At 31.4% G+C, this 22,644-nt stretch overlaps 1 protein-coding gene across 1 annotated transcript; it reads left to right on the forward strand.

Annotated features, from left to right (window-relative positions):
- Nucleotides 1-1,251: 1,251 nt before the first annotated feature.
- On the forward strand, nt 1,252-21,909 carry LOC136990587 (PIH1 domain-containing protein 1-like). Its single transcript, XM_067288979.1, has 8 exons — nt 1,252-1,395; nt 5,746-5,898; nt 6,129-6,246; nt 10,874-11,017; nt 18,811-18,910; nt 18,982-19,123; nt 20,638-20,781; nt 20,841-21,909. The coding sequence occupies exons 1-8, from the start codon at nt 1,330-1,332 to the stop codon at nt 20,880-20,882; spliced, it is 909 nt and encodes a 302-aa protein (XP_067145080.1). The 5' UTR covers nt 1,252-1,329; the 3' UTR covers nt 20,883-21,909.
- The last annotated feature ends 735 nt before the right edge of the window (nt 21,910-22,644 follow it).

Consider the following 22,644-nt stretch of genomic DNA (forward strand, 5'->3'; position numbering starts at 1 on the left):
ATTTCACATCACTAGGCATTTTCTTATCTATTGCTAAATCATCGAAACCAGAGTACATTAATCTAAAGAAACGACCGGAGGTACAATTAATCCAAAAATTTTCAGAATTAATGTATGCAGTTTCCATTTTGTCGCCAAAAAAAAGAAAGAAACGTCTTACAACAATTACGAATACAATAGAATTATTAAATTTGCTGCACGTTGCATCACGAAAAGTAGACGGAATAAAAACTTACCTATTTACTATTAAAAATAGCAGAAAGTAGCATTTTTTCTTCAAAAATGTTTAACTGGTGGAAAAAAAAACCACTCGCAGCAGTCGAGCCGTCACGAAAAACAAAAAATTTGCATACGATAGCGTTAATTTAAAAATTGCGCCACCTACACCGAATTTCTAACATCACCTGCCGTCGAGATTACCGGAAGCGAGGCCATTGGGGTTCTCTAGGTAAACTTTAACCTTTAATTCTTCCTTTAATTGTACCGTTGTTAACCTTCCTAAAAAATATTTTCGTTCTTCCATTATTATAAAGTAAGCTATCCTTCGAACGGAACAGCTTGTTTACAACCGTATCGATATGCGCGACACCTATGTCACGTGATCACTTTTTTTCCCTATTGAAACGATATTCTTATAGACGAAAAGATAAACAATATACTGTATACATACTTCGTAGTTTAATTATATATTCTACCTATACTATCTCCGATAGGACAATATGCACCGATATGGCGGCCATCCCTATTAAAAAACTTCTTTTTCGTGATAAATAGATAAACACAGTGGCGTAGCTAGGATTTTCCGGGCCCAGTGCGAAACCAGATTTGTGGGCACCGAAAAAATTTTTCGGGTCTTTTTTCGTGATTTTGGGGCCCCCATGAGCCTATCGTTTTCCAGGGGCCCGGTGCGGACCGCGCCTACCGCACCCCAATAGCTACGCCACTGGATAACACAGCCCGCACCTAAATATTTTCCCCACTGCCGTCGTGGTCCTTTACGTGCTTACAGCCTTAATACCCCTGTTTAAAAGCTTTGTCTACGATTATATTTTAAACCACACCGGCTACGTTCCGTTTTATTTAATATATAACGAGTGGGTCGACGTCGACGGTAATTTTAACAACGATAGAAAAGCTAGTTTTATTACTCTCGGGATCGGGCTCTAAAGCCGACGTCGCCTATGCGCCGCGGTGTGGAAGAAATGACATTAATGCTGTCTGGGGTCTAGACGTTCGTATTTTCTTGGTCTGGCAACGTGGAGTCGCTTCCGTCGACGGCGAAAGACCGAGGAAGACACGAGTCGAGCGGTTAGAGACGTCTGGTGCGAAATGAGCGGTAATTTTTTAGAAGTGGGGGAAGGAGGAGATAAAAGTTTCGAGAATCTTTTAATTGAGGTAGGATGGCCGTCCGAACGTTCCTCCTTTTAACGCCAATTAAGGTTGCGGTAGGCCTATACCCAGCAAAGAACAGTAAACTTTGGGGTCCACCAGGCGAATTATTTTCTCGTTTCGTGAGGAGAGCGTAAACAAAATCGCGCTGCCCTCGTGGAAGCACGATTTTGTTTACCCTCTTCGAAGCTTAATAACTCCCATGCTTTTTGTCGAAAATTGCTGAAATTTTCCTGGGATGTTTGTTTATTAGAGGGGTCGATGCTGTTAAATTTTGGTGATTAAAGGTCCAGGGGTGGGGAGATGAATGGGGTCGCACCTATTTCCGGAATTGGTATTTAATGACGATTGTATTCGTTATTATCATTTACAATTTTTGTTTTATAAAACTCGTCCCTACCCTCAAAATTAAGCTTTTTGCCATTTTATAATAGTTAAAAATATAATGAATGTGACGTGCGTCTGATATACAGTAGAGCATCAATTATCCAAAACAGTTTGGGACTGGGGTTGTTCGGATAACTGATCACTTACGAAAAATACATTAAACACAAAACTGTACTGTATATAATTTGTATCACACGTCTTACAAATACATACCTTACATAATGCAGTACATTAAAGTAGGCTTACAGTTTAGGTTGGCAGGGAGAGAGAAGAGTGCAAACTCAAATTTTGAGTTTGCACTCTTCTCCCTCCCGACTGGAAATTTGAGTTTGCCGACTGGAACGCCTTCGGTTAACCGATGTTTCGGTTTATCGATATTGGGATAATCGATGCTCCATTGCAGGGATGGGCAACCTGCAGTAGAGCCCACATTCATATATTTTGCAGCCTGCAACGCATAAAATGTGAATAAATATATCAATTTCCCAGCTTAAGGAAGTATGCAACAAAAATTCAAATGTTATTTTCTACAACCTATGTATGTGGATAGTTTTTTCCGCAATGAATTTAGTAAAAATTAAAACAAGAAACCGGCTAACAGACACCTCGAAACTAATTTAAAACTAGCAGTGATGAATATTTAATCAAATATTTCCAATATATTACGTTTACATCAGTTCCAGAAGCTAAATTAACTATACCTATGCTAATTTATAATTATATATGAATAAATTATCCTGATTTATCAACATTTTTTTTTCTCTCTCTTGTATGCGGCCTGCATTAGTTCAAAAGTTTTAAAATGCGGCCCTTATGTAGAAAAAGGTTGCCCATCCCTGCCCTACTGTATGTGTATTTGATTGACCTTTTGCTGTGTTTGAGTTTGAGACCTCTACATTAACTTCTACCTGCCGAAAATAGTTATTATCCAAACCGGTACTACTGCCTGTGCTCCATGCTCTGCTTGTAGTCGTGCACTTTGCCAGGTTTTCTTCACAAATCTTAACACCCTAAATAGAGTCAGTTTCTTGTAGAAAGTCTTCCTGGGAGGCATTTCTCCTTGCCAGATTTCTAGATGTTGCATTACCTTCTTTCATAAATCTATCCGTTCTGAGATATTTAACTGCTTTTTTTATTTGACATTGTTGCAAACATTGTCTGAAAACACTGAAAATTTTTGCACAGTGTATAGTGCTGAATAATAGAAATTTTTATTTAATTAAACATTCTGTTACTGGTTTTGTTGCAGATTTTAAAGAATTAAAAGCTATTTACTTTGTTTTCAATAACACCTTACAAGAAGCAGTTGTTGTTATAGGTTTTATTGGAGGAAATGCATTTCGGGTCTTAATGACCCCTCTTCAGTCCTTATACTTTACAAAAGGAAGATAGATAAGGATTACATCATACATAATAATACATATAATATTTTTAAAAAATTTTTTAACTTACATAGTTGATTATTGGTTACAAATTGACATTAAAGAAAATATTGAGTAATTGACTGAGTAGAATCTGTTTACAAGGATTGCTGTATAAGATAAAATAAAGGAGGATAAATAAAATGGTTATAAAGTATTTGTTCTTATCTTTTATTTCAGTTGAGACTGAAATAAAAGATGAAGAAATGCCATGTGATCGATTAATCACACTATATAGTGTTTAAGCAACAAATAAGAATAACGACATGGTTTCAGATTATCAAAAAACTTATAAAGTAAGTAAAGTTTAAGATGATTACATTATAAAATGGTATAGATTGTTAGTAAATGGATAGATGGATAAAAAATACAATGTTTAAAAACCAAAAGAGTAAACTAAGTATTTAATGTTACATAAGGTAGAGGCGGGCAGAGTTTGGATCATCCTTAAGTTCACAGTTGCACTTGCAGAATGCAATTGTATCTATATGGAAAGGCAGAATAACCTCATCAGATGGGGGGTGGAATAGAATCGCTTGTGGATACTACCTGTTAAGGAGGAGTGGTTTCCAGATGTCACAAATAGTTAGACCATTGTTTAAGTTCATTTTATAAGTTTTTATTTTAATTTAGTAATTTCCAAATGTTCAAATAATTTCTATTTTATTATATTTGTTTTTTATCCTGAGTATTTTAGTGTCCAGGTTGTTGAGATAATTCAGATAGCAGATTTCTGAACAATGTGTGGTCCACAAATCTCTGTGGGACTAGGCAAATATATTGACAGCCAACTATGCAAATTAGGTAAATGGCACATTAAAATTTATTAAACAGGTTTACCAGAAGGTGAAGTTTGAGAAACACTAGGTTAATGCATGTCATTGGGGTATTTTGTACTTAAAGACATGAAGTTCTTCCAGTTTTTCAAAATTTGTATAAAATTTTTTTTTTTTTAATTTAAATAACGATGCATGGTTGATAAGAATATTAAAACAGTGAAATGTTGTCTTAATATGTGGGTGGGGTTTGTCTAATAGAAATATAAAGAAAGCACAACTGCTATTCATCAATTTTTACTATACCCAAAGACCAAGTTCTTAAGCAGTTTTTTAAACTTTGCAAACAATATGAAATGAGTTAATTTTTACATTTTTTACAATTTTAGATTTAATAATCAAGCGTTACACAATGTTAATAAGTACACATAAGACCTATTTTTCTGTTTCAATGTAAGATTGTATTAAATCATTCAAATCAGACCTTATAAATTGTGATCACTTTGTGTATTTTTTTAAACTTTTAATGTTCACACAGTTATTACAGACGTTTACTTCTTTTACTGATAGTGCAGATTAATTTTAAAAACTAATATTGATTGTTTATGTGAAGAGTTATAAAATGCAACTGGGAGGAGAGCATTGCAAAATACCATGGGATCAAACTAAGTCCCAAATATAACATGGCAATATCAATTGTCATTTGTAAACTTTAAAACAGCTGTATTAATAATTTAGTATTACGAATTTGAGAGAAAAATCTGTAATAAACTTAATAATCTAACATTGATTAAAATTTTTTGAAATATTTTAACTGTTTCTGAATCCCTCACAATTACAGTTTACATTCTCAATTTGAGGACAGATGTTAATGATCTGATAAAAGAAATGATAACAAAGTATAAAAAATAGAATAATTTTAAATTAAATGGTATTATTTATTATCATTTTTATTTCAATAATTTTGTTTGCATTACGAAACATTTTCTGATTTTTTCCAGTTTATTAATATTTTATAAAGTTCAGGATATTTATTAAGAGATAAATATAATAAATATATACTTTTGTACATGGATTATACAGGATTTGTTAATGAATAAATAATGGCTTTTTTTTTTTTTTTTCAAAGCATTGTAGATTTATGATTGTAGATTACTAACAGGATAAACATTTTAATTTAATAAAATATTTTATTTTTAATTTTAATAATTCAGCAATTATAAAAATAAGAAAAAATAACTAATTAAAAAGTCAAAGAAGCAATAGCATATGTGTATAGTAAGTCAAATGCTGTTTTATTTTTTTAATGTGCTGTACTGTAAGGGACATAAGAATTTGTACAAAGTTGGTCAGGGAAAATCATGGAATTTAAAAAAGAATTTGAGTAGGAACCTTGTATTTAAAAGTTTTATACTTTTATTACTTCTAACCATTATTAATTGCATGATAAATGATACTTTAAATGCATCCTTTCTCTTCAAACTTTGAATGGCTGCTGTCTGTTCAAACAAGGCTTTACCTTTGCCACCTTACTTATAATTTGTATTTAATAAGAAAAACGATGATGTAACTCTGTTGTTTATGGAATCTTTTTCCTACACTCATGATTGTGTAGAGACGTTTTAGTTTTTATCTTTTTACTCACTCAGCTACAAATTTTTAACCATTGTGTATCATCTATAATTTTCTGGTCACTGGTGAAGTTTATTGAGTAATTTATAAAAGTCTTGCTTAAATACTATAGAAATCCATGTTTGGTTTTTTCTACTTAGGCCAGCGATGAATTGAAGCAACTGAATTTGCCTCTGTCATCTGGTGATCCGGAGGGAATATGCAAAACCATTCTGCCGACTCCTGGATTCTGTATTAAGACCAAAGACGATGAGGATGGAAAAGTGTTCTTAAATGTCTGCCATTCTCCAGAGGTAAATTTTTTAAAGCCTTACTAATTAATAGTAGACTTATATCATAATACACATGACATAAACCTACTATTTATAAACTTCATATATAAGAAATAATTAGTGTACAATACTGTGCCTTATTTACTTTTAAAATGGCTAAATGTTAAGAGTTGAAACTAATATAATTAAGATGTTAAGACACAAAACAAATTTTTATCTTTTATATGTTAATCAAGGTGTACTTTTTGCAGTTACCAGAACCTCGTGAAATTGATGAGGATTTACTAGTCTCTATACTTAATTCAGATGATCCTACTACCTATCGTATTCCTATGAGTCTGGGTGAATGTCGAGAAGATAAAGATAAAGGTAATTTATATGTTTGTAAAATTAGTATGTTTGTCATAAACAAAGAAAACTTGAAATAATGAACTTCACTGTTGTTTATATTTATTGTATTATTAAATTCAAATTTACTATAATAGTGGTAAATCTGTTTCAGCTTACTCAAATTTTCAAAATTGAAAAAGTTTCCAAAATAATTTTTGATCAAATAGAGAATTAAAATACTGTATATGCTAGTATATAAACTTTTAAGCACAATTTTATTGTGGTAATAAGGTGTGTAAACTATGAATATTCTATTGGAAGTTTTCATTTTGGTTTGAATATAGACTTTTTATGCATAAGTGTTTTTAAGAAATCTTAGTGGAGACTTTCAGTAACCACTTGATGCTCTACATTGACAAATATTCATTAAAAATACTAATTTAACAAATATGAAATAATTACATTTATAATCATTGCTAAGTGACCAGCTGTTTTCGGATCATCTCTTTGAAAATGACATTCACCTTGACCTCAATAGCACTGTGAGTGTGAACTATACATGGTTCACAAAAATTATTGCAAAATGTAAAGGATCCTTTGCTCACATGTATAGGACAACCTAGGTTTTTGAAGCAGTGAAAAATGACTAAAATCCTCATCTTATATGTAAGTAAATATGGTATTTGAGTATTTTCCGAAAAATACTCAAATACCATATGCATATATTATTTATTGGTTGCTGCTATTTTTTTAGGGGATTTCTAATATAGATTGCCATGCCTTAGATATGGATATAGTTTTTTAATTGAAAAAATTGTATACCTACAAATTCCCACTGTCATCTGTCTGTCCGTCAGTCTTTCCTTAATCTCGAGAATGGAATTAAATGGATGAAACCAGATGTGGAAACTTTAGGGGCAGGAGGCCCGATTAACTATACATGAACTTCCAATACAAACTGGAAGTAGTTACTTCAATTCAAAAATTTTCCCCTGAAAGCAGTTAATAGATGACTAGTATGACTCCATTTCTAATGGAAAAGTATGATTTAAAGGGGCAAGACACTACAGTACTAATTTGAGGTGGAGAGCATATATTTTAAATGAAATAAATTAAAAATATGATTAAAAATTGCAGTCTGGCATTGTGATGATGTCACAATAAATAATTGCTTGTTGTTAATGCAGCTTCCTTTAAGTGTTGCAGCAAATATTTCAAACACCTTCATGGTTCTTAATTTATGGTTATCAAATGTGTGTTTTGAAAGCTTTGCTTCTGCCCATTGTGAAGACACTTCTTGCTCACTTGCATATTGTGCTAGAGCTCTACTATATTTGCTTTTACTAATATCATATTGGTGCTCTTTAAATCTTTGCATTAAGGATCTGTTACTTAAGCCAATTCTAGAATCTATATCACATCTTGTTTGAACTATTTTTGGTATCTTTTTATCCCATTTTGTAGTTCCATCATTTTCAATAAAATGTTTAGCTTCAACCAGCATCTTCAACAGTTTCTCTGTCAGCTTTATCTTGATCAACAGTGCATTCTTCACTAAGGTCTGTCCCAAAAGTTTAGGGATATGATTTTTCTTGAATAACTTTTAAAATACTGAACTTTCAATTGATTTAATAAGTGAAATGAAATCACATTAAATATCATTAAAAAGATAAATTTAACAATTTAGTAGTTATTAAAATTCTTACAAAAATAGAAATTTTTCTAAACATTGTTGTCTCAAAAGTTTAGGTAAATTTCAAAAATTACATTAAAAAAAATTTTTAATGGCTAATTGTGCTTCCATTATTTTCAATAACATCATACACGTGATTTGGCATTGAATTCACAAGTGTGTGTGTAACAATTCTGGTTTCAAGTCATACCATGAATCCTCAATTGCACATTTAAGTTCTGTAACATTGGAAAACTGACAACCACCTGCATACACCTGTCTTGCCATTATTCCCCATAACTTTTCTGTTGGGTTTCAGTTATGACTTGCAGGCTGTTTCATAACGTTTTGATTCTGAAGCCATTGTTTGGTTGAATTTGAACAATGAATGAGAGCATTGTCCTTTTAAAGTGTCTAATTTGGACCACCTGTCATTTCTGCTGTACGAAGGTGATGTTCTCAGGTGTCTTGATAATGTTCTGAAGTCTGAAATCCAGAAATAAATGCTAGACTGGAAATTTCATTGATTCCAAATGCTTACTACACCATTAAAGAGCCACCACTTTGTTGTTTGCTGTAAAACATCTGGTCTTCTTTTTTTCAGATCATGCCAGTAGTAATTCCAGCCATTAGAACCATCTAAGTTCTGCTTTTTTCCATTACTGGAGAGTACTTAACCATTCATTTTTCTGTGGCATGTAACTTTTGGCCCATTCCAATCTTGGTTTATGATGTTCAGGTTTGAGAGGTGGTTTTTACACATTCTTGTTAGTTTAATATAAGGATTTTTACTTATTATTCTTGCATAGTATTTTCAGAAATATTTTAGTTAGACTCTCTAAAAACTTGTCTAAATGATAAATTTAGTCACGATACCAGTCTAATAATACATCTTTCATCTGTAAGCGATGTTACTTTAGGTTGATCTGAATGTGTTGCTGATTTAAAATTTTCTTTTCTTGCCAAAACTTTATATATTCCTGACCTATTTTGCTTGAAATTTCAGTAAATGAATGTCCACTTGCTTTCAATCTCCAAATTTCAGTTAGTCCCACTAGTCCGAACTAATTGGGACGGAGCCCTGTTCAGATTAGCCGAACAATTGAAATAATGCCAAAGCAAGCAGTAAAGCAGGTCCGGTTTATATAGATCCAACACCATCAATGACTTTTGTTTCTGTTTTTGTGTGTAAGTACAGTATAAATCTGCTGTTTTAATAAGCCATGTCAAACACTGATTTATTAATTTTGTACAGTATTAATACAGTACTACAACAAAATACAATTTTTTTTGTTGTGGAATTCTAAATCTTTTTGTACCATTAATACTATTTAAATTCAACTGAAAAATACAAAAAAAATGTATATTTTGCAAGCTAAAAAATTTCCTCTCCACCGGACTGAAACATGTTCAGATCAGGCGGACGTTCGGATTGGCGGTGTTCGGACTAGTGGGACTCTACTATACTTCTTCTGAAGAAAATTGATTTTCTTTAGGCATCTTGAATCATCTTTAGGCATCATTATTTCTTTGTTAATTCCAAAAATAACCTTTATAAAAATGAGATTTCAAGAGATTTTATTGTTAATGGTCATAACTGACGTCATTCATTACAAATTATGAAATTGTGTAGTAATTTGCTCAGAAACAAAAGAAAAAATTTTATTATTACTAAACTTTTGGGACAGCAAAATTTAACAAAATTTTTATTATTTCAAGTAAAAAAAATAAGCACTGCAAAAACCTAAAGAACCAGTGATAAAATTATACATAAAGTGCGAACGTTTTTGCTCATGTTAAACAGGCATTGTCATGCCTGACGATGCCTGTTTATTTTTGGCAAATATTAACCAGTTGTAAAGTAGCAGTTATTAACAAAATTAAATACCTTCTATAACCAATAACCGGCATGAAATATTTTTAAACTGGTGAACGTTTTTGCTGCCCCTCCTGGGCTCTTCCTCAGGCCAATTTTTTGCTGGAACCGGATTCGATAATCGAATATTTTAAATAAATGGAACGTTTTCCGTTTCAAAAGTTCAGGTACGTGCGGCAACCGCCTGCCATTCTAAACATTTAAATTTCTTTTATTTCTTAAATTAGGAATAAAAGAAATTTAAATGTTTAGAATGGCAGGCGGTTGCCGCACGTACCTGAACTTTTGAAACGGAAAACGTTCCATTTATTTAAAATATTCGATTATCGAATCCGGTTCCAGCAAAAAATTGGCCTGAGGAAGAGCTCAGGAGGGGCTGCGAAAACATTCCCCAATTTAAAAATATTTCACGCCAGTTATAGAAGGTATTTAATTTTGTTTATACAACCTGGTGTGGGAGAAGCGGCAGTTATTAACATATTCTAAGTAATTTAATAACTATTAAATTTTTAAATTTATCATTTTAATGACATTTATTATGATGCGTTGTGATCTCATTTGTCTTATTAAGTCAATTGTGAATGTTCAGTATTTTAAAAGTTTTTCATGAAAAATCATTTTGCCTAAACTTTTGGGAAGACCTTAATAAGCTTTTCTTCATTGGCAGTTTCTTCTTCATCTTGTTTGGTATCATTGCTAATTTCGTTCTCACTATTATCAGAATCAATAGTCTGGTATGTCATCAGTCTTCTAACAAGTTTCTTAAATGTGTCTGCTCTTTTTTTTGAAAGAAACCATACTTAATAATATAGAAACAAATTAACTAAATAACTAACTTTTGTTAATAATTTTTTTTGTCTTGTTACATCTAAGTATAGAAAATTTTTATAATAGTATTGACGAGGTAAGGTGTAATACTTAGCAACTTTCAAAAGTTATTGCCTTTAGAAAAGTGTTGGGATTTGTCACACATCACCTTGTCAGTGCTCGGTTAAACAATGTTAAATGCAATGTAATTTTTATTAATGTATACTTTGTGTTTTCTATTTACAGTTTGTTTTAAAATATAAAGTAATTACAAAAAATATTATTAAATAAAATTAATTTCTCTTTTGTAGGTGGTCAGACTTGTTCAGTTTATGATATTGTTATCAATAGTGATTATTATAAAAAAGTGACTAATAGCAAAGTTTTCAAACAGTTTTTAATCACTGTGTGCTTAGATGGGATTGAAGACAAATATCATATTTCTGTTGATAAAGGTAACTAGAAATAATAACTTAGACATTTAATTTAATTTGTTTAAGTTCAAGTTAATTTGTATGTTTAATTTTGTGTTAATATTATTATTATTATTTTTTATATTGAAATGGATGCTGATATTCTCAAACTCAGTTCAGTGTATCAAAAAATAAACCTTGGTACAAAAGATGGGCTGTTGGGAACTTGCCATATTTCAGTTGTTCCTGAAGGAAGAACAAAAATTAACTTGTTGGATAAATATTCTACAACTGATATTAATAAAGTTACATTAAATTAATAAGTTATTGGCTACAAAATGCATTCCCAATATAGTGGACAAAAATATTACTAATACATGTTAAAGCTATATTATATATATCACTAACAATTATTAGCAATTTCTCATGCAGTATAATAGCTGTTATAATCACTTGGCAATGAGTAACTATCAAGTTTACAAAAATGTTTTAGGTCTACAATAAACTGCATACATAATTAACAAAATTATTTGCAAATTTAAGATTTTAAGAAATATTATTAAGATAGTTTTATTTTTAGTCTTAATTTGTCCTAAACACAATTAATAGTCAATAACTTATATCTATCAACTAGCTTTTAGCAAATGCATGTTCTCAGATGAATTATGACTTCAGGTTTAAATCGATTGGATTTTAAATCTATTTCACGCCTTTAATGTGTCCAGCATACTGTTAAATTTTCAGAACAGGAAAGTGGAGCGACAAGTTAATTTTCTTGATTTGGAGATTATATGCAGAGAGGGGCACATAGTAACGAAAGTATACCGCAAGCCTATTTATCAACCTTACATCATTCCCAGGAATTCATCAGACCCGGAACACCTAAAATTAACGGCTTTTAAATCATGGATAAAGAGAGCTCACATGCACTGTACTAGCATTTATGATACGTACAGAGAGTTAGATTACATACGCGAAATAGCGATTCAACATGGGTACAGAAGACAAACGATAGATACCCTTATTAAGACCTACCAGCCACACAGCCGACGTATAAAGAAAAATGAGCAGAAAGAAAGGATTGTCCTTAATTACATACCGTTTTTAAACCAAGTCACTAAGAAAGTGGCCAGAAAAAGGAATATCCGCATAGTTTATAGACGTAATCCCACGGTTTATAGACTTTTGAGAAATGACAAGGAAAGATATAGATACGACACCCTCACAGGAGTTTACTCGATACCGTTGAGAGATAATAGATTCAACTCCGACCTTGTGTACGTAGGGGCTACCATGAGGAATTTGAAAAAAAGGATCGAGGAACATAAATACGCAGTCAATAAAAACGTTGATAGTACGGTACTGGCGGCATTCGCCAAGGAGCAGGACGTGACGGTTTATTGGGACAAGGCGGAGATCATTAAGTCTACCAGATCAGCACAAGCTGTAAAACACATAGAAAAAATGGAGATACACAAGGCGCACCTCAGCAAACACTGCATCAATCATAGAGACTCGGACAGCTTAGCAACCGCCTAGAAGTCTTTCCATAAAATGGACACGATGTAATTTCACATCTACGCACTAGCCGCTTCTCTTCATTCATATCTTATTTGGTTTTTTACCATTGGGTAATTTATACACGGGGACTAGAATTATTTGAGTTATTTAATTTTTCAATTTTTTAATTTCTTTATGTTAGTGGTGACGTCATTATGAACGGAGTTACGTTTTTCACCGAAACATTCGATCTTTTTAAATTCGAATTTTGTTCGTTCTTTGTAATCTGTAACTGATGAAGATCTCTAAAAGTGATCGAAAACGTTTTTATGAAAATTTAACAGTATGCTGGACACATTAAAGGCGTGAAATAGATTTAATTTCGGGTTTAGTTCCAGTAAGCATTTCTTATTATATCGATTGGATTTTAAATTTATTTTATATTATTGCTTGGGACTATGGAGGGTGCAGACCACATGGCTGTACCATCAGACAGAAAACACCAAAATGACACTGTAAAATTTTGTGGAGTGTTTTAACAGGAATTCACTTTTTATAAAAATATCTGTTAGTGCCGTCAACAAAATCAACTTTTAGTGAAACTGATTAATTGGTTTTCAGGAAATGATGTTTTTAGCAAAAACTGGGAACCAGTTTTGAATGGACAATGAAATTGATATTGTTGTTATGGTATCATTGTGTTTACTTGCTTATTTGGTAATTAGTTTTCAGTAAAGTATCCATGGAATTAAGATAATTCCATATAACTGATGTACTGTCAGAAAATTTCAATGTAACATTACAATTTGTATATGGGACTAATTTACCATCCATCCTTTTTTTAAAATAATGCCATGTATCACCAACATTTAAATTTTAAAATTAAACATTAATGTGAAAACTAGTATGAATTAATTTTAAAATGATAGTTTTTCAAATGCTATTTGTTAAATACTCTAGCATTCACCAATATCAAAGAAACACTAACCTCTTCTTGATGGAAATAATATGTGATATAGGCATATTTGTGAATCATGGCTAGTATTTAGTGTAGTACTTAATTAACATTAATAAAATTCAATAACAAAACATTAATTCTACTGAATTCAAAACTCTTTTTAAACTTGTTTTGACATCTAATATTTAAAAACTCATGCTATTGAAAACCAGTTAACTGATTTTGAGAATTTCCAGGTTTGTTAGCACTAATACCTGTAGTTAGTTATAATGAAAGAAACATTTTTGTAAGTGGTTACATGTATCAATACACCTACAATTCTGAAACTATACTAATTTACTTTTGAACTATTTAATGGCACAAGGAATTTGTCTGTGATTGTCTAACATTAGTAACACCTTATATACAGGATTCACCCATGCATATAAATGCTAAGAGATTATCTACAATAATGCAAATCTTAAGAGAGAAAGGTCAAATTAATGACGTGATGATAACACGGATATACAGTGATCACTGAAGGGACAAGCTCAAAGTAGTCATTTGACATAGGTTTCACTGTATATGATTAAACTGGTCAAACACACAGATAGTTTATACTATATTGGTTCTATATGTAAATCCTTATCTAAAAGGACAAAAGAGCATTAGTGTAATTACTAAAGGAACCCTACCAATATCACTTTACTATAATTATTGGGCTTCAAAAATGACTGTAAAGTTACATGGAACACTCCTGTTTTAATTTCAGAAACAAGATTGCTATCTCAGCTTAGATTATTAGAATAATTGTATATTTTCATTTTTTCTGAACATACTAAACTAATTAGCTCACATGATGCCCAAGATCTATATGTAGTTTTGAGCTGGTTGCTACATACAAGTAGTATTGATTTCTCCATTTGTACAAAGTTCTTAGCCAGTTTACTTAAACTCATATGTAGTCATTATGTAGCATAACATTTAATTATTAAATGTTTTTATAAAAATTTATATCTAAATTAAAGTTCTTAGTAGTCTTTTCTATTTTACAACTTCTATATTCTGGAACTTCATATTTAAATTATTCTAAATCTGACTGTCAATTCTATTTTATAATTGTTCTAAGTTTTGTATGAAGAGCTAGCTGAGGATGGACCAAATAGGTCCAAAAACATTGCTTTCAAATTAATTTATTGGCTTTCTCAACTTGGCACTACATTCAAAATTCAACAAATAAATTGCTTAGACAAACTTTTGTTTTGCCATTATGTTCAGTGATAAAAGGAAATAATAACTTCATAATGATATTAGTACATATAAAAAAAAATGCTAAAGGTCCTGTATTCCTTAAATTCTTAAATTGGGATAACAAGATGTTTGCAAATCTGCAGATGCTAAGAGATTGAGACAAAGGCTTATGCCTACACATTCTCAAATGCAGCAAATCTTTTATTCGGATTTGGAGAGACTTTGGCACAAAAATTTTACTTTGAAGTGCTGTGAGCATGTGATGTTACTCTAAAATACAATACATTAAATTTTATTGTAATAATTAAATTGGATTTATGACATTCATCTTATGGCATGCATCATTAACAACATGTTCACTGAAAAGGGGTAGATACAATTGCTGACTAAAACACAAATTACTCGCAGATTGTACACATCTGGGAGTAATCTTATTTCCAGTCATTTGGGTCAAGATTTTAAGTATCATAAACCATTAACTTTGTAATATTTTGATATTTTAGTTGCTTTTTTAGTCTTATTTATGAGAATATATAAATTAAATTAAAATACTGTAATGTTTGTAAGTAAGGATATATATCCTTACTTACAAACATTACATATAAATAACTATTGGCTTGTTTCCCAATAGTTATTTATAGTTATTTATAATACAAATGTAAAATCTAAAACAAAGTAAGTATTAAAATATTCCATATGTTTTATTGGGTCAAGTAATCCAAACAAAATTCTTGCTACAATGGGATTATTAGTATATGGTAGGTTACTAAGTTTATTTAGAAGAAAATAAATCTTTTGAATTTCTTTAATGACTTCATTTAAATGGATGAGGTTGTCATTGACCAGACTGGTAAACAGTAGTACATAGGCAATATATATCTCACACTAAGACTGAGGTATCTGATCATAAAACCAATCTTAAATGAAGGAAATTATCTACATCCCTTGCAGAACACAAAAAAGAAAGCTGCTCCTCCTGAAAGAGAGACCAAGATTCCAATTAAAAACTATCAGATATTTGCTATTTAGAACTGCTGAGGAGTTTACCATCACCACTGCCAAACTTTCAGTTTTAAGTAAAAGAGAAAGAAACTAATTAGATCATTGATATGGATTCTCTCTCCCCTATAAAGAGCCTGCTCTTGAATTATGATCAATTTTTTTGATCAACCTTAATTTTATGATCAATTTTTTTTCCTTGAATGATTTTCTTGCATGATTTCTGAGATGTCCTCCTCTAGAATAAAATCGACCTGTCCGAGCGATTTGCTTAAATACAAATCCAACTATCTAAAAACTCTGCCATTTCATTTTTGTTAGCCCACCCTGTGTATATATATATGTTATGGACAAAGTGATTAATACAAGCATTATTCATAATGACCAATAAAATCAGGCATTGTAATAAATTTCAATAATTTATCAAATTGACCAGTCATTATGATTACTGCTATCATCTAGTTCAGTGTTTCTCAAACTTTTTGGTTCGTGACCCCCCTTTTGCACTTAAAAATTTCAAAGGACCCCAAAGAATGAGTATGTGTAGAAAAACATCCCGGAGGGAAGGGGTTAATTTAAATTCAGGAGGAGTTAATTTCTTTTGTTTAATTAATCTATTCTATGTTGAAATTTCTCTCCATTGTGTGTCGCTTTGTGTTGAATTTTTGTCAATGTTAAGACCAACAAAATTTTTTAAAAATTATTTCTTTATTTTTCATGAACAAAATAAATATATTGAAAAATATAAAAACATAAAACATTACATTTCGGAAGTTAATCTAGTCTCAAAACGTTCTGATTCAGCACAACACAGTCCTCAGAAAAACAAGCAAAACTTACCACTCACGATGGGAAAAAGTCTCGTTCAAATACTGGCACATCCTTAAGTACCCTCTTATGGTCGCACCAGTGCTACCAGCTAAAAACGTATATCAACAAAATAATATCGGAGTATCCCAAGACAGAGCCAAATATTGCAGCGCCGCAGCACTAGCAGAAATTTGAATTTGCTGACTGAAACGCTTTCGGTTGATCGGTTTTCGGATAACCGACGCTCTGCTGTATTTCTAACTCGACTTGCCTACAGATGCAATGCTGCTAGCGAACACCATTCCAAATGACAACACTGTTCTATCATAGTTTAGGCGGAGAGTGGAACTCGGGGGATTTCCCAATAGCGCACAAATTTATGAATATTATATTTAGGCTCGTATTTAAATATTTATATTATTTTTATATGTGCAGTTTATTTAAGTAAAAATTATTTTATATATTTTTTATTTCTATTATTTCTAAACATGAATCCATAGTAAATTTATAAAATATTTGAAAAAAAATTGATCTGGCATCAATTTTTCAGCGACCCCCCCCCAAATATTTTTCACGAGCCCCACTTTGAGAATCAATGATCTAGTTGGACAAAGTGTTAATAATACGTTGAGGAGTGATCATCCAAAATACACTAGTCAATCAGCACTCTCATCTGAGTTGTGTGTTCATATTGCATTTAGTACCGAATTTGGCGGTGGTCGCAACTGTTTGTGCTCTTGACGGATTCTTCCCAGAGGAGAGTTGCCGGCAGGCCGCAGATTGTTTAATGTCACTGGTTATTGATTCACAGTAGTTCTTGAACACATATCAATAACTAGTATGTATCAATATCTAATGACATTAAACAATCGGCTGCCTGCCGGCAGCTCCCCTCCGGGAGGAATTCATCAGGAGCACAAACAGTTGCGACTACCGCCATGGTGGTGCACATAGGTAAAATTTTACTATTTAATTAATATAGTTAATAGTACTTAGTTTTAAAAGATTACATGTTCTTTTTAAAATACTTTGAAATAATTCACAAAAAATAAATATTTCTAAGTGAAATAAGTGGAGTTTTTTTAATTAAATTAATTAATGTCACACGATTTAAAATTCGGTACTAAACATGATATGCACTCAACATGATTCAATCGGCAACTCAGAGTGCCGATTGGCTAGCGTAGGTTGGATGATCACTCCTCAATGTAGTATCATCACTTTGCTTGACTTGGTGATAGCAGTGTTCTACATAATGACTGGTCAATTTGATAAATTAATCAATATTTATCACACTGTGGCCCTTTTTGGTCATTATTCATAATGCCTGATTAATCACTTTGTCCATAACATATATATATATATATATATATATACACGTTATAAATAAATAAATAAATATTTATTTATTTATAATGTAGTTTTAATTATATTAAAAAATATTTCAAAATTAGTGGAAAAGATGGAAAAAAAAATAGTTTTTCTGCATTGAACCTGTTTTTTCATTAATACTGTTAAATATCAAATATTTGATTTAAATGTTTCACTCTTACATAAACCAGGCAAGTATATAAATAAAAATATCAAACACATTAACCTAGCAGAATGGTGAAAAAATTAAAACAAACAAATGCTTTCGGTCTACTTCTAATACATGCATCAGTTACTTAAATGTTTTGATATTGAATTTGAATTTATACAAGGTTCTTTGAAGCATTTCATTTTTGAATATTGAAGTGTTTCAACAACCTGATGCAGGTCTTTGAAGTAGACCAAAAGCATTTGTTTATGTTAACTTCTTACCATTCTGCTGAGATAAACATAAGATTAGTTTTTATTTTTATTTATTCTATTTAATAAAAAACTAAATGTTTGTGCAAAATAAAACAAAAAAGTATTCATTAATTTGAAGCCCTAACGTTCGCTAGCAAAAAGAAACAATTTATATTAAAATTAATGAGCTCGAGGCTCAGTCTCAATCAAGCTTTGGGCTCTGTCTCACCCATCCATAAAACAAAACAATTTCAACATCCTATGGGATGAACTGATTATTATGATCCATGGGTCTTTGCCATATAAGGAATTTTGCCTTCTGCAGAAAAAGTATAATTATTATTATTAATTATATTTTTATTATTTTATGCACTTAGACAGTTCCAGCTCAATTTTTGGTTTTCTGTTTCACTTGTTTCTTTACTTGATATTTCTTACTACTAATGGAAAATTTTAAAAATGATGATCATTGATTTTCCATTTGTGACAATAGTCTACTTAATTATTATGTTTTAATAAAATATGAAATAGTCAATATTCTAATTAAAATCTTGTTGAAAAACAGAATCTTATGTTATTTTAAAGAATAAAAAGTATCATGGATCAATGCCTGTGCATAATATTAAATTGCGTCCAAAGACACTGGTTACCGAAATTGAGGAAAGGTAAATACATTTTGGAGAGCATCTTTTAAAGATAAAAAGAATTTTTTTTTGAAAATTTTTATTTCCATTAGTAGACAAAATGAAGATAATACAGACATCAGTCGCCAAAGAGAAGTATTACTAAAGGAGAAAATTCCTTCTTACATAATTAAGAAAGAACCTATCCATGACTTTCCACAGAAGTTGTTGTGTGAAATAGATCTCCCAAAAGTGGTAAATATGTTATAGTTTAATAATCTTTTTACATTAATAAATCATAACCTTTGTGTTTATACATTTGCAATAAACAAATTCATGTAGCAGAAATGAGGTACTCAGAATTATATGTGCCTGTCAACAAAATAATTGCTTATTATTTTATTAGTTATATGAGATTTAGTCACAAATGAGAAAAAAAAATAGTCACTTTATGATAAGCCTAGTAACAATTGATTCTACAATATTTTTTTCAAAGTAATGTGTCTTCTACAACATATTTCTGTTAATGTTCATATCACATCTGGAAACAAATCCTGGAAAGCTTTTTAAAGTACATCTAGCACAGCAAGCTGATGATTTGAAATAACTCGTCTTCATTGACTCCTTAATCTTCAGGAGCCGAATCCTAAGAGTAGGCATTTGGAAAAGAATAGATATCTTGTGTTTGGTAAGGTATTACTGTATAAGTAGAGAGCAATATAAAGGTTGTTGTGGTTTCAGATTTTGCAGCTCACAATTTAAGACTTCCTCCTGATTAATTTGCATAAATACTGCAGAATAACAATGAACAGTACATCTCTATTAACTGTGTGACTCTTAGGATGAACTGTTTATGAATGACTCCCTTATTGTCATAGGAAACCTTGAACATGACTTTCCCTTTTAATTTGTCCTTGCAATGCTTTTTTTCAATGCATAGAGGATGGTGACTTTCAACTTAAAAACTGTCTCTTTATGTGTCATGCAGGTATTATATTTCATCCCCAGTTGTCACCTAGTTTAAGAGATCAGGATCTTTATCATTTGCAGCAATCAGTTCTCCATACTTGAAGGATCATTCCACTTGTTGTTCATCTGTCAGCATTTTTGAGACAATGTACTGGCAAACATGATGCATTTTGAGATTGTTAAGAAGGATCTTATAGAATAGACTGTTAAAAATTAAATTTTTGGCCAGATCATCAGTTGTTTGCTGACATTTGCATATAATTTTCTCTTGAATCTGATTGATTATTTATTTCACATTGTAGAAGATCTGTCTGGATGCAGATACTCTTCCATAGCTTTCCTATCTTCTTCAAACTTCCTGTACCACTTTTAAACTCTGGTTTGTGATGAAAATTCATTACCATACACTTCCTTAAAAATTGTCAGTCTCACTATGACTTTCCCCATTTTATAGCAAAATTTTGTAAATTCATTATTTATTACAAAAAAATTTGATAAACTTTGATACTCTGGAAGCATGAACTGATACTGAGCTTTACGCATGTATCACTTTTACACATTGTGCATGTGCGTCATGCACCTGGTGTATCCCATAAAGAAACTGGTGGAACCAGGTTCAGGAGTAAAGCTCAGTGAAAACCTGTAAATAAAGGAAACTTTTGAAAGTTGTGACATAAGAATACTAGAACCAGATTTGATGGTAAGACTTTACATGTGAATAAAGTGCACATTATGCAGACTACATTACACTATTTAAATTTCCATAAGCCCAACATTAAAAATAGAATAATTCTTGTCAGAAAAACAGCACTGACCTGACCTTGTACATCGGAGAAGATCGAATAATGTTGATTGACAAAGATGACATTTATCACTTGGACTTGTTTCTGCCATATTTTGTTGACCCAGATCAGAGCCGAGCCAAGTTTTTTATCCAAAAAAAGGTAATCCTTTTTAATTCCTTCATGTCTTCAACAAAATAACAGTTGATATTCTTTTTCAGAAACTGAAGATAAAGATTCCTGTGGTCTCTTTCATGAAGTGAAGATAGAGATGCCAATTAGAACAGAAAAAAATTGAAAGCTGTCCATTGGAGCCAAGTGGTGGCTGATGACCATCAGGTGTTCATTTATTACACCACAAACCAGTTAAATCCATTGAGAAAAGTCACAACACCCATTGCTTGGTGAGTGCCCCCAGTGGAACTGTGGCCAGGATACAATATGAAGGCATTTACAATTACAGGGATTTTTTCAATTTCTGATATGCTCGGAAAAACAACAGTTTTGTGATCTTCACTGTTCTATTTACAAAAGTTAGATACACTTTTCAGCTATTTTTCTACCTAATCACCATTTCGATTTGGGAATTTATCATACTGTGGCACCAGCTTTTCTATACCCCCATCAAAGAAGGTTACTGCCTGATTCAACCTTTCACACTGGCCTTTAACTCCTTATTAGTTTGGAATTGCTGCTTTCCAAACCACTGCTTCATGTGAGGGAACAGATAGAAATCACTCAGTGCTAATCTGAGCTGTATGGAGGATGATCATACACTTCCCATTTGATGTTCTGGAGGTGTTCCATCACTGTATGTGAACATCACTGCAGCAATATACTGCAAGACTCTTTGACAACTATGACAAACAATACAAAACAAGAGAGGAGGAATGTTGTTATTGGCAGTTGTTCTGTACTAGAATGCTCATCCTCACACTGCATTACACACAGGAACACCTTCAGAAGTACAAGTGGGAAGTGTTTGATCATCTGCTGTACAACCCTGACTTAGCATCAAATGATTTCCATATATTCACTCATGAGGCAGCCATTACAAACTTGAGGAATTGAAGGTCAGCATGAAAGTAACCTGGTAACAACTTTCTTTGATGAATGTATAGAAAAGTTGGTGCCACAGTATGATAAATGCCTAAATGATGATTATGTAGAAAGGTAGCTGAAAAGTGTAAAAAGTGTTTTAAAATAAAACAGTTTTTATCTACATCACTTTTTTACCTAGCACACTGGAGATCAAAAAAGACACCTCATATTAAAGTATTTTGCATGTTATTACTGAATGATTGTAATTTGTTTTAATAACAACAGAGCTCAACAAATTTAGTTTTTTTTTGCTGAACATAGGCTAAAGTAACTACTTTGTGAGTAGCTAGATGAGGTTTCTGCACCACCCATAAAAATTGAATAAACATACAAATTTTAACATTTTTAAAGAAAACAAATAAACAATAATTTTTTAATTTTTTTCAATAGATTTATCAAAGAAATTTTTCCTTAAAATAACATCAAAACCAATCAATTTTATCTTTGTTTTATTATAAAATCTTCAGATAATTCTTGATATTTAACAACAATTTTTAGTCTAAAACATATAATCTATCTAAGTCATTAACTAAATGTTCTGATAAACTTTGATATAACTAAATTTATATTTAATCTTAGAGTTTGATTTTTAATAGTCTTTATTTCAATCTTCATATCGAGATATAAAATCCCAATTAATCATATCTTTAAAATTCAAAACTATTGTCTCAAAAGTGTTTGGTTTTGTCAAATGAGTAACCACTTAATTTTGTGATTGCATTCTCTTATAACATTTTTAGATAACTCTTGATATTGTGATATTTTAATCCAACTTATCCTACGTTTAAACTCAATAAAAATTCAGATATTGTTTGATGTTTAGAAATTGAGTTTCATTTAACTCAATCCTTGGCTTCACTTACAAAGCATTCTGATAATTTTCAAAATATATTTCCAATATCTATTCTGTTAAATTTAGTTGTT

Source organism: Centruroides vittatus, unplaced genomic scaffold (assembly GCF_030686945.1).
Source record: "Centruroides vittatus isolate TY-2023 unplaced genomic scaffold, ASM3068694v2 scaffold_946, whole genome shotgun sequence".
Taxonomy (NCBI): domain Eukaryota; kingdom Metazoa; phylum Arthropoda; class Arachnida; order Scorpiones; family Buthidae; genus Centruroides; species Centruroides vittatus.